We start from the raw sequence: 12,203 nt of genomic DNA on the forward strand, positions 1-12,203 counted from the left end.
CAACTAAAAACCCTTGGGGTGGCGTCAGGCCGATCCAATGGTTTTTAGGGCCTTAGGCGAAACTTTTAAATAAAACTTTATTTTTTAAAATATTTAAATATTAATTAAATAATATTTATTTTAATATTATTGTTATTATATTTTTATTTAAAAATCATTATTCTCCCCAAAATACTCTATTTAAATCTTTTGAATAAACTAGTGATTTTCTATTATGTTTTTCCTCATTTGATAATTTCCGTATATAATATGTACTAAAAAAATGCTTAGAGTTCTCATCTTTAAGAAAATCTATATTACTATCTTATTTGACCCATTTTCTACTAATAAATCCCTTAATTTTGCATCAGTATTTTTCTATTGACCTGGGTCATAAATATTTGTAACAATAGAGTTTTTTTTTTTTTTCCCTATTCAAATGAGGAAAGGGATAGAGTTAGATACTATTAAAATATTTGTGCCAATAGACTCAGATATATTAATAGTATTTTCATTATTTTCTAATTCTTTTTTATGAATTTCTTGTTCATTTACAAGTTTTTTCACCTAAATTATCATCTATATTTTGTTTATTGCTAATAACAAATTTATTTAGAGCTCCTCTTTGAGATTCAATCAGCTTTTCTACTTTTTTATTTTTATTTTTATTTTTTAAAGTTTTTCATATCCAGATGCATATTTTTTGGTAAAAATATTTGATTAAAAATATTAAAAAATTAAACAAACACTATTTATATATATAAAAAAATAGAACAATAAAACTGAGTTGTGATTTTATTGTTTTATTTTTTATTGTACAGCCAGGAAAGCATGTTGTGGTCGTTGTGCAGCGAAAGCATGCTAAGGGCCTCAATATTATAAAAAAAATAAAATTATTTTTTTAAAGCATATTGAGGGTCTTAAGAAAGCATGTTGAGGGCCTCATTACTATAAACAAATAACATATATATATTTTCAAACATGTTGAGGGCCTTGTGGCCGTTCTGCAGAAAGCATGCTACGACCTCCATATTATAAAAAAATAATATTATTTTTTTTAAAGCAAGTTGACCTCTAGAAAGCATGTTGAGAACCTTAATATTATAAACAAGTAATAATATTTTTTTAGGCATCTTGAGGGTCTTAAATTTTTGTGCAAATTTTTTTTTTTTTTTTTTTTTTTTGGCCTTAGAAATTTTTTTTTTTGGGGCTTATGAAATCGGGGCTCTACGAGCCGGCCTAGCTCACCTAGCGGTTGGGCTGGCCCTGGTTGGTGTGGCCACCTCCTATGGCATCGAGGTGGCCACAACCACCTTAGGAGCCCTCCAGGGGTGGTCACTGCCAACCTCAAGAGTCGAGAGGGGTGGCTGCAATGTGAATCGAACTAGCCACCCCGATTCTTACCCGGGGTGGCCGCGAGGGTTTTCTGCAGTGGCTAGCCACCCACATGTTCAACATTTTTTTATTTTTAAGTTTGAAAGAATTTTTTTATTTTTTTTAAAAAAAAAAGATTTTTTGGAAAACCTTGTCCATTCCATCATAAATAGCTACTCTTCTCATTTTTTAGAGGAATAGCTATTCTTATATGTAAGGAATTAGTTATTCCCGTGGTAATAACTATTCATAGAAATTGACCCCTACAAAAAATAAAAGAATGATGATTCTATAGGAATAGTCATTTCATTTCAAAAGTCTATTCCGCAAACTAAATGGAACCTAAATCTATATAGAATGTGCTATGAATTTATTGATGTTAATATGGATACGTGAGATGAGAATCCAGTGGAAACAAACAATTAGATTGCCAATATATTATGAAATGAAGTGAAAGGAGAATCCAGTGTTAATATTATATAGAATGTGCTATTAATTTATCGATGTTAATACTTTAATAGTTTGAATTAACGATATATTATGAAATATAAACAGTATTTCTTATTTGAATTAACAAATTGAAGTTTTATATTAAAGAAAAAAAAATGATGAAAGTATTTATGAAAACCGATTAATAACCGGTTTATAACCCATCTTCAATAACCCCAATTGCCATGCCGGTTGCGGTTATTTAAAATTGAATAACTGCCTAAACCAGGTGCAGTTATAGTTATGAGAAAATAACCGCAATTACAATCGGTTGTACACCCCTAATTATGGCTACACTTGCTCCTAAGAGATATGGGTGTTCATAAGACATTTGGAGTGCGGTTCAAATTTGCTTATAATGATGTTTTTAACTAGCGTGCCAAACACAAAAAGAAAAGGCAAGGTTTTATTAGAATAAAAACTATCCGGATAGAGTTGTAATTCAAAGTAGAATTCTTCGTTATATATTTATTCTATTAAGGTTGTAATTGTTCCTAGAGAGTAATATCCTTATATTTTACCTAATTTGTTGTGAACTCAAGAGTTAGGCATATTTTTATTGTAATCTCTATTTTATCATTGTAGACTGATCAGATTTTTTCCTCTACAGCTGAAGGATTTTTCATGTAAGTTTGACAGTATTATTATAATATTGCTCTCTTAGTAGTCGATTAATTACTCATGATGTTCTCTTAAAAAAAAAAAAAAATTACTCATGATTTTTGTTTTAGATATTACAAGAATTTGTCAAATCTAATTCCCACATAGAAGATGATAGTATGGTGTGGCGCCCAACAGTGAGACAAAGCCGTCATGGTGCTAGGATGTTGCTTGTTCACTGGCTAGATAGCTGCTAGGGTTGCTGTAACAACCTCATCTCATATAGCGGAAAAACTGTAATTATCAATACAAAAGTATACTGTTAAAATACTTTTCTTTATACAAAAAATACCCAAAGCTATGTCGTACAAGGCATTTATACAAATCTATCCGACAGTCTAAACTCTAGACAAAACTTAACCAACTTGGAATCTCTGTACATCTCAATATGAATCTTTAATCACAACTGCATAATTACCTTGATTTTTCATTCCTGCAAGCACTACAAAAAACTGTGAAGTAGTGAGTCAATTGATTTCCGACAATATAAATCATTGTTGAATCATATATAGCAAAATGCTAGACAAGTTATAAAACCACAAAAATCCGTATTATTGGATATCAATATCATACTCAGTAAGTAAGAATACTTACAGTGGATTACATGAATGGATCATCAAAGGTAATTACTTGAAACCCGTTCTGCTGCAGTTGGTCCATACTCATAACAATCACTTCACTGACTTTCTCTCTCTCTCTCTCTCTTAAACACTCTTAGAAAGAAGAAAGACCGAGTAAAAAGCGGAAGAATGAAGAATATATGCAAGAGATGGGAGAGGAGATGAGTTGTGAAAATTGTGAAGGAGAAGAGCTCTATTTATAGGAGAAAATCAAATACTATTTCACCAACCCTATACTATTTCACCAACCCTATACTATTCCACCAACCCTACACTATTCCACCAACCCTATACTATTCCACCAACCCTACACTATTCCACCAACCCTACACTATTCCACCAACCATATACTATTTCACCAACCATATACTATTCTATCTTCTTATTCTACCATCCTTATACCTACCATATACTATCTTATTATATCACCAATTATTACAATCATACTCCAAATTATACCAATCAATCATCAATTATCATATCTCTTAAATCTCCCAATAAAATAATCAATATAAAATCATCATCATGATATAATAACTTCAAATCAATATTCATTCCAATAATATTCATAAGATCTAATAAGTTCCTCAAGAATAAATATTATTACCTAATATCATCAATAAATATCTCAACCTCAAAGTAAATGCCATTACCTAATATGAATATTAATATAATCATAGCATCAATTTAATATCTAAAATAAGACTTTAAAAATCTGGGTTGCTACAATCTTCCCTCCTTATTAGAATTTCGTCCTCGAAATTAAAGCCCATAAATTACCACCTATCTCCAAATTGAGCAACCCAAATTAAAAACAAATCACACTTGAACCATAACTTACTCAAGTTACTATAAAAAAATTTTTAAATTCAATCTGTTCATAAATAAATATCATAACATATTCCATACCCAGGCGATGTGAGACTCTACAAGCACTCTTCTTGGGCACCAGTGTCACCGTTGGCAATCCTCAGGGAATTTCTTCATTCTCGGCCCTTAACTTTTTGGCCCTTATACATTTCATTGTGTCTTAACTGACACCATTATAATATAACCCACTTTTGGCATCACCAACGTGTGTCCACTAGCGACCCTCATAGGCTTGTGCACACTCCCACCATCTCAGGTTGGGTAATGCTTTGATACCATTTGTAACATTCCAATATTTCTAGCCCAGTTTCACCTAGTAACTAGGCAATGTGAGACTTAGCACCCATGACTATCTCTATAAACTACCCACTCAATGTGGGCTTCTTCTCATCTTCCCAATATGGGACCGGGGTGTTACAAACTCCCCCTCTTAAAACGTCATGCAGTGCTTCAATACCACATGACCTGGCGTTACTAGGTGGCTCTGATACCATTATTGTAACGATCTCATATCTCATATAGCGGAAAAACTGTAATTATCAATACAAAAGTATACTGTTAAAATACTTTTCTTTATACAAAAATACCCAAAGCTATGTCGTACAAGGCATTTATACAAATCTATCCGACAGTCTAAACTCTAGACAAAACTTAACCAACTTGGAATCTCTGTACATCTCAATATAAATCTCTAATCACAACTGCATAATTACCTTGATTTTCCATTCCTGCAAGCACTACAAAAAACTGTGAAGTAGTGAGTCAATTGATTTCCGACAATATAAATCATTGTTGAATCATATATATAGCAAAATGCTAGACAAGTTATAAAATCACAAAAATCCGTATTATTGGATATCAATATCATACTCAGTAAGTAAGAATACTTACAGTGGATTACATGAATGGATCATCAAAGGTAATTACTTGAAACCCGTTCTGCTGCAGTTGGTCCATACCCATAACAATCCCTTCACTGACTTTCTCTCTCTCTCTCTCTCTCTCTCTCTCTCGCCTAAACTCTCTTAGAAAGAAGAAAGACCGAGTAAAAAGCGGAAGAAGGAAGAATATATGCAAGAGATGGGAGAGGAGATGAGTTGTGAAAATTCTGAAGGAGAAGAGCTCTATTTATAGGAGAAAATCAAATACTATTTCACCAACCCTATACTATTTCACCAACCCTACACTATTCCACCAACCCTACACTATTCCACTAACCCTATACTATTTCACCAACCATATACTATTCTACCTTCTTATTCTACCATCCTTATACCTACCATATACTATCTTATTATATCACCAATTATTACAATCATACTCCAAATTATACCAATCAATCATCAATTATCATATCTCTTAAATCTCCCAATAAAATAATCAATATAAAATCATCATCATGATATAATAACCTCAAATCAATATTCATTTCAATAATATTCATAAGATCTAATAAGTTCCTCAAGAATAAATATTATTACCTAATATCATCAATAAATATCTCAACCTCAAAGTAAATGTCATTACCTAATATGAACATTAATAGCATCAAATTAATATCTCTAAAATAAGACTTTAAAAATCTGGGGTGCTACAGTTGCACACCGGATGCAACCCAATAATGAATCTATAACATAGTTTCATATTGATTAATCCTTTTGAAGTAATAGTGCAAATTAACTAATATTTTTCTTGAATCGTTGCAGTATATACTTCTATTTTTTATTTTTACATTTTTAGGCTCCGTTTGTTTCGGCGTAAAATATTTTCAGGGAAGTTATTTTACAGCAAAATATTTTACGATGAAAACATTTTCGGCGTTTGGCGTGCGCACGGAAAATCACAAATATTTTTTATATACACAACATAAAAATACTAATATACAATAATTTAAAAAATAAAATATAAAAATACCCGCCCGAGACTTGACCGGGAGCCCCCAGGACCCGACTAGACTTGCTCGGGACCCGCCCTGAACTTGACTGGGACCTGCCAGAGACTTGACTGGGACCCCCTCGAGACTTGATCGGGCAGGTCCCAGGTAAGTTCTGGCAAGGTCCCACGTAGTTCCATGCATGCCCAGTCGTGTCCCGATCAAGTCCTGGGCGGGTCCCAGTCAGGTCCCGGGTAAGTCCCAAGTGGGTTCTAGGCAGGTCCCGATCAGGTCCCGGGTAGGTCTCGAGTGGGTCCCGTGCAGGTCCCAAGTGGGTCTCGGGCAGGTCCCGAGTGGGTCCTGGGCGAGTCCCGAGCAGGTCCCGGTCAGTCAAGTCATAGGCGGGTCCCGATCAAGTCTCAGGCATGTCCTGGCGAGGTCCCGGGCACTTCCTGGGCATGTCCGGTCAGGTTCGAGGCAAGTCCAACCGGGGTCCCGGAGCGGGTCCCGAGTAAGTTTGGGGTGGTTCCCAAACAGGTCCGGTCGGGTCCTAGGCAAGTCTTGGGCAGGTCCCGGTTAACTCCTGAATGAGTCCCGGTCAAGTCCTAATCAAATTCTGAGCGGGTCCAGGTCAGGTCCCTGGTCAAGTCCCGGGTGGGTCCCGGTCAAGTCCCGGCGGGGTCCCTGGCGGGTCCTGGTCAAGTCTCGAGCGAGTCCCGATTAGTTCTCGGGCGGGTGCCGGCGAGGTCTCAGGCGGGTCCAGGGCGGGTCCTAGGCAAGTCTCGGGCGGGTCCCGATCAAGTCCCGGGTAGGTCCTAAGCGGGTCCCAGGCGGATCTCAGGCAGGTCTGATTGAGTCTCGAACAGGTCCCGAGCGAGTCCCAGTCAATTCCTGGGTAGGTCTCAAGCAGGTCCCGAGCGGGTCCCGGTCAGGTTGCGGTGGGTTCTCGGGCGGGTCCCGGGTAGGTCCCAGCCCAGTCCCGAGCAAGTCCAGTCGAGTCCTGACGGGTTTCCAAGCATGTTCGATTAGGTCTTGACGAGGTCACAAGCGGGTCCTGGGCAAGTCCCGAGCATGTCTTGGACAGGGTCCTAAGCAGGTGTCAGGCGGTTCTCGATCAAGTCTCGAGCAGGTTTCGGTCATGTCCCTGCGGGGTCTTGGGCGGGTCTTGGTATGGTCCGTCAATTCTAGAATGAGATGCTCAACCGTAAACCATTTTCCTAAAATTAAAGAAGAATTTTCAATCAAAGAGAAAATATTTTTCATTAACTATTATTTTACGTCACGCTAAACACCCGAAAATATGTAAAACATTTTCTGTAAATCATTTTATGGCGAAACAAACGGAGCTTTAGACTTCTCTCTATTTTCGAAAAAATAACAAGGAAAAGTTGATGTTCTAATGAGTACACAAATTCGACTAGCTTCTGGATATAAACAGTCACCCTACATGTAAATTGAAATCAATGACCTTTTTCTCTTCCAGGCTTGATCGTTTGCTTTTTAAGACCTATATATATATATCAACGCCGTTGAGAAAATCATTCCAAAATCACAAGTATGGAAGTGCCGTATATTGTAATTATGTATATTTGTAGCCTACTCCTGATCAAGGTCAATTCATGATAAAGGCTTTGCATTTTCCCAAATGAGCTACTCAGAAGCATTATTATCCATAGCCTGCTACCGATGCTTGTCATCAAACTGCAATTAACCATAGACTAGGAAAAATGGCAGCACAGAAGCTAAATAGCCATACACCAGCAGCAGTTCATTATTTTTGAACAAGATTCAGGAGAATTCATGCTTCAAAACTACTGAGTGCTTGTCATTAAATTGCAATAATGCATGCATATACTCTGAAACTAAATAGCCACACCACCATTTGGCTCACAAATACAATTCTAGTCTTGCAAAGATCCCCCCCACTCAGGTAATCAACAGGCCGGCAAGGCACACAGGACATTACTCTCAGTAAAGATCACCTTCCTTATGGGTGTGTATCACAGAGTCTGAAGTCGGGTATGAGACGCAAGTCAGCACATACCCCTTCTCGATCTGCTGGTCATCCAGAAATGATCCATCTGATTGGTCCACCGATCCTGAAGCCATCTGCCCGGCACAAGTAGAGCACGCCCCGGCCCTGCACGAGTAAGGCAACTCCAGTCCGGCATTTTCAGCTGAATCAAGGATGTAACAATCGTCGGGAGCATCGAATTCATTCTCTTCACCATCGGGTCCGATCAGTTTCACTTTGTACACTGCCATTGCAGATACTTTGAAGGGAGAAGCCTTCAAGCCAAACATTTTGGAGACGCATTTTACAGAACCAAAGGAAGATGGACTCTTAATTAAGGCACAGGATCTGCTCGCAGGGGCACTCTTGAACAAGCATGACATTGGGACTCTAAAGGTCGACATATTCACAGTCGCCATATCTACACTTGAACCTAGACAATATAATGAATTCTTGATTAATATACAAATACTACAGTCAACCAAGTAGTAACTATATATTCAAAATTACGTCTGCGTTTTAAAGGACAAATGTAAAGGGTTCTGTTCTACATCTTTATCATATTTGAACCTATAGATGATAAATATATTGTCTAGGTTCAATTAAGTCAGGGCACAGTCTTAACCTTGAATAGCATTTCTCTACGTGCAAGAGGTAGAAACTTCATCCTGCATGAGAAACTAGAAACACATGCAGCAAGATGCCATTCAACCGGTTACAGCATCTTGTTTGAAAGTTGTTTCTCCATTTTGGTTGTGGTAATTTATAATCCATAAACAGGACCAAATAACTTTGATGCACTGAATTAATTTATGCTTTAATATGGCAAGTGAAGCAAACAAGAAGAAATAATAGAAATGCGAATAATCAGACAAAAAGTACCAAAAACAATATTTCGTTCCCATTACAAGCAAAAATGGAGTCAGAAATACAAGAGGATTTAGCAGGAATGATATTACGAACACCTTCCATCATGAGCAGAAAATGATGTTTAAACATAACAAATTTAAAATGCCAATATACCATTCACGAAAAATGATTTGTTTACAATATACAAGGGCAAAAAATATAATAATTATTTTGGACTTTTCTATTTCATTTGCTTCTCTTACAGAGGAATTGCAACAAAAAGATCATAAAAATGAAGTAAAAAGACAGAGAAGACCAAAGTCACATCATATAATTTCCACACACTTCACAAATTAGATATCCATGTCGATAGATGGGGGATTAAATAACATTATTTTGCCTTGAAAAAAACATCTAGAGGGAATTATCGTGGCAAAACAAACCGACCCCCCCAAGTAAGTGAAATGGGTCCAGCCAAACAAAACATTAAAACCCAAAAGATGAAAATTAATATGCAGATCTGACAAGATAGACCCACAAAAGTAAAAGGCCGAAATAATCATATTAAGAAAAGAGCAAAAATTCTGAAACAGAAAGGAACAATCCAACTTATAAATAAGCATTAACAACGTTGACTCATCAAACTTGAATCAGATTCAACATCATATTATAAAGTGTAAGACTAAGAAAGAAACACACGGATCACAAAGATTAAACGACAGAAAGATGCAAGAATCAAAAGAACAAGACCAATATCAATGAGATAAAGAAAATGAATTGGGACCCAAGAAAGGTCAGCAGGTAATCTTACAGGTGGAGGGGACGATCAGATCAGAATCCCAAAGTACAGCGTGATTTTGATAGCGGAGAGTCCAAAGGATCTGCGACGGAGCGTGCCCTAAGAACTAAAAGTGGTCGATGGTTTATATAATTATATATGGAGAGTGGGAGTCAGGTGGCTTCATGAGTCATGACCTTTGTTGGGTCTCGTGCGGGATTTGTTTTCCTCTTAGATTTGTGGAGTGATGATATTGAGAACACTGTATGTCGTGTTTTTTAATATTTTTTAATATTAAAATAATATTTTTTAATATTTTAATTATTAAAAAAAAAAATTTAAAACATATTGGCGTGCAGTATGCCCGTGTTCTCTCTAAAATCACTCTAGATTTGTGTCTGTTCTTTTGAGGGTGGGATGGTGGGTCCTTTATTGTTGTGCACATGGGTTTCTTGTAAACAAAAAAATATAAATGTGATTTTCATTTTTTTTTAATTATTTATTTCTTTAAAATTGATATGACATTTAAAATTATTATTCTATTAAAATTTAATAGTAATTTATCATAAATTTAATTGTGATTTTAAAGATAAATAAGTTTTTTTTTTTTTTTTTTTTTTTTTATTGAAACCATTCAATCATTTCGTATATGATTCGAGTGAATACAAACTCACATTATACTAGCTGTTACTTTTTTCGTGCACAACTATATTTTGTGTACCAAAACATACATTTTTACAACTCTCATGAAATACATTTTGCTATGTTATGAACTCTACATTTTGTAAATATGTGCTACTTAATAAGATAATGAGATAATGAGACTTGTAATAGCATGCATGTAAAATACGGACAAGACTAATTGTATCGTATGACATGGTTCACTGGTACGTACGGGATAACAACCTTGAGCTTATTATACATGTTAACTCTATGGTCAAATGTGCGTGTAGATGTGATATATGGGCCTTAGATCCAATAGTTATTTCGTGACTGGTGCAGCTTTAACAAGTGGGTCACTACAGGATATGCATCATTAGTGGCGTGTGCTACCCGCGTGGCGTCCCACATCGCCTGGGTATGGAGATAAAGATATGTTTATATCTATATTTACATCATTCATGACAATAACGCGTTTTAAAGCCATGATGGTCATGATCCTATTAAAACTTTGTAGTTAAGCGAGTTTATGCGAGAGTAGTACCAGGATGGGTGACCTCTTGGGAAGTCTAGTTCAAGGGAGCCAAAAGCGAACAATATTGTGTGTCAATGGGGTGGGGTGTTGAAAATGGTATCAGAGTCATTGTCCAGCCTGAGATGGGGGGAGCATGTACAAGCCCATGAAGGTCGCTAGCAGGCATTCGCTGGGATGCCAAGAATGGGTTGATCCTATGAGGGTCGCCAGTGGGGATGCTGGGTCCTAAGGGGGATGATTGTGGTGTCTCACATTGCTTGGGTATGGAGATGGAGATGTGTTTATATGTAACATCCTGGTCCCATAGTGGGAAGATGAGAAGAAGCTCACATAGAGTGTATGGTTTATAAAGATAGTTATGAGTGCTAAGTCCCACATTGCCTAGTTACTAGGTGAAACTGGGTTTTATAATAAATTTTAGGAAAGTTTCAAATTGACTAGTCATTTTGGAGTAATAGCGCAGATGTAACTAGCGCTTTTTCCTGGATTGTTACATTATATGTATATTTACACCCTTCATGACAACAATACATTTTAAAGCCGTAATGGTTATGATTCCATCAGAACTCCGCAATTAAGCTAGAGTAGTACTAAGATGGGTGACCTCCTGGTTTGGGGGAGCAAAAAACTGACAATATTGTGTGTCAATGGGGTGGGGTGTTACAACCCGAGGTCGGACTCGACCAGGCTGCTAGTGTTATGGATGGTAGTGTATAATGGTCGAGGCATCGACATTGTATTGCAGGTCCCTTGAGAGAGTGCCAACCCTGCTAAGAAGGGGGCAATATCTCTAGTAAATCATACAGTTGAACTATGACATGATTCTCATATTATAACATATATTATATCTATACGGCATTCATGAATAACTATTATGTCTGAAATACTGTATACTTTATCAAACGGAGTTGATCACTAAATAGCATAAGTACCATGTGGATTTTTACTCACTAAGTCGTTAGACTTACTCTTGTATTTTGTTGTGCAAATATCCACCTAAATTAATAGGCGAATAAATGTACGTTTTACTCGCAAGTACACAAGATCAAACAATAGTATAGTTAGGCAAATACGAGACCATTTCCACGAGGATTATTGATTTTGCCTAGAATTAATTTTCTAAATTAAATATCAAGATTTGCCACGAAATTGATATAATGAAAAGAGATAAAGATAAATGAAAGTGTTAGGGATTCGACATCCACCACTAATCAGACTAATTAAAATAACAATATGCCAATGCGCTAATCATACCAGCATATTTAATGTTTGCTAACCTAAGGGCATGGGTGTATACTCCTTAAGTTATGGATCTCCCTAAGCAACGAATTAAGCACGTGTGTCTACTCTAATTCTTTTCTTTGGATTTAGCATGGGTGTCTACTAAGTTGTTCTTTAAGAAAACATAAATATATGAAAATTGACAAACACATGAAATATAAGGCATGGGTGTTTACTCCCGGTTTTCTATGTTGATTAATTCAAGAACCCCGATGACGAGA

General features: G+C 36.4%; 1 protein-coding gene across 1 annotated transcript; it reads right to left on the bottom strand.

Moving 5' to 3' along the window:
- Positions 1-7,603: 7,603 nt before the first annotated feature.
- LOC132187033 (ferredoxin, root R-B1-like) lies at positions 7,604-9,715 on the bottom strand. Its single transcript, XM_059601189.1, has 2 exons — positions 9,540-9,715; positions 7,604-8,312 (listed from the first exon to the last, which is right to left on the bottom strand). Exon 2 carries the CDS (start codon positions 8,296-8,298, stop codon positions 7,834-7,836), a length of 465 nt encoding a protein of 154 aa, XP_059457172.1. The 5' UTR covers positions 8,299-8,312; positions 9,540-9,715; the 3' UTR covers positions 7,604-7,833.
- Between the last annotated feature and the right edge of the window lie 2,488 nt (positions 9,716-12,203).

This window comes from Corylus avellana, chromosome ca1, assembly GCF_901000735.1.
Source record: "Corylus avellana chromosome ca1, CavTom2PMs-1.0".
NCBI classification, from domain to species: Eukaryota; Viridiplantae; Streptophyta; class Magnoliopsida; order Fagales; family Betulaceae; genus Corylus; species Corylus avellana.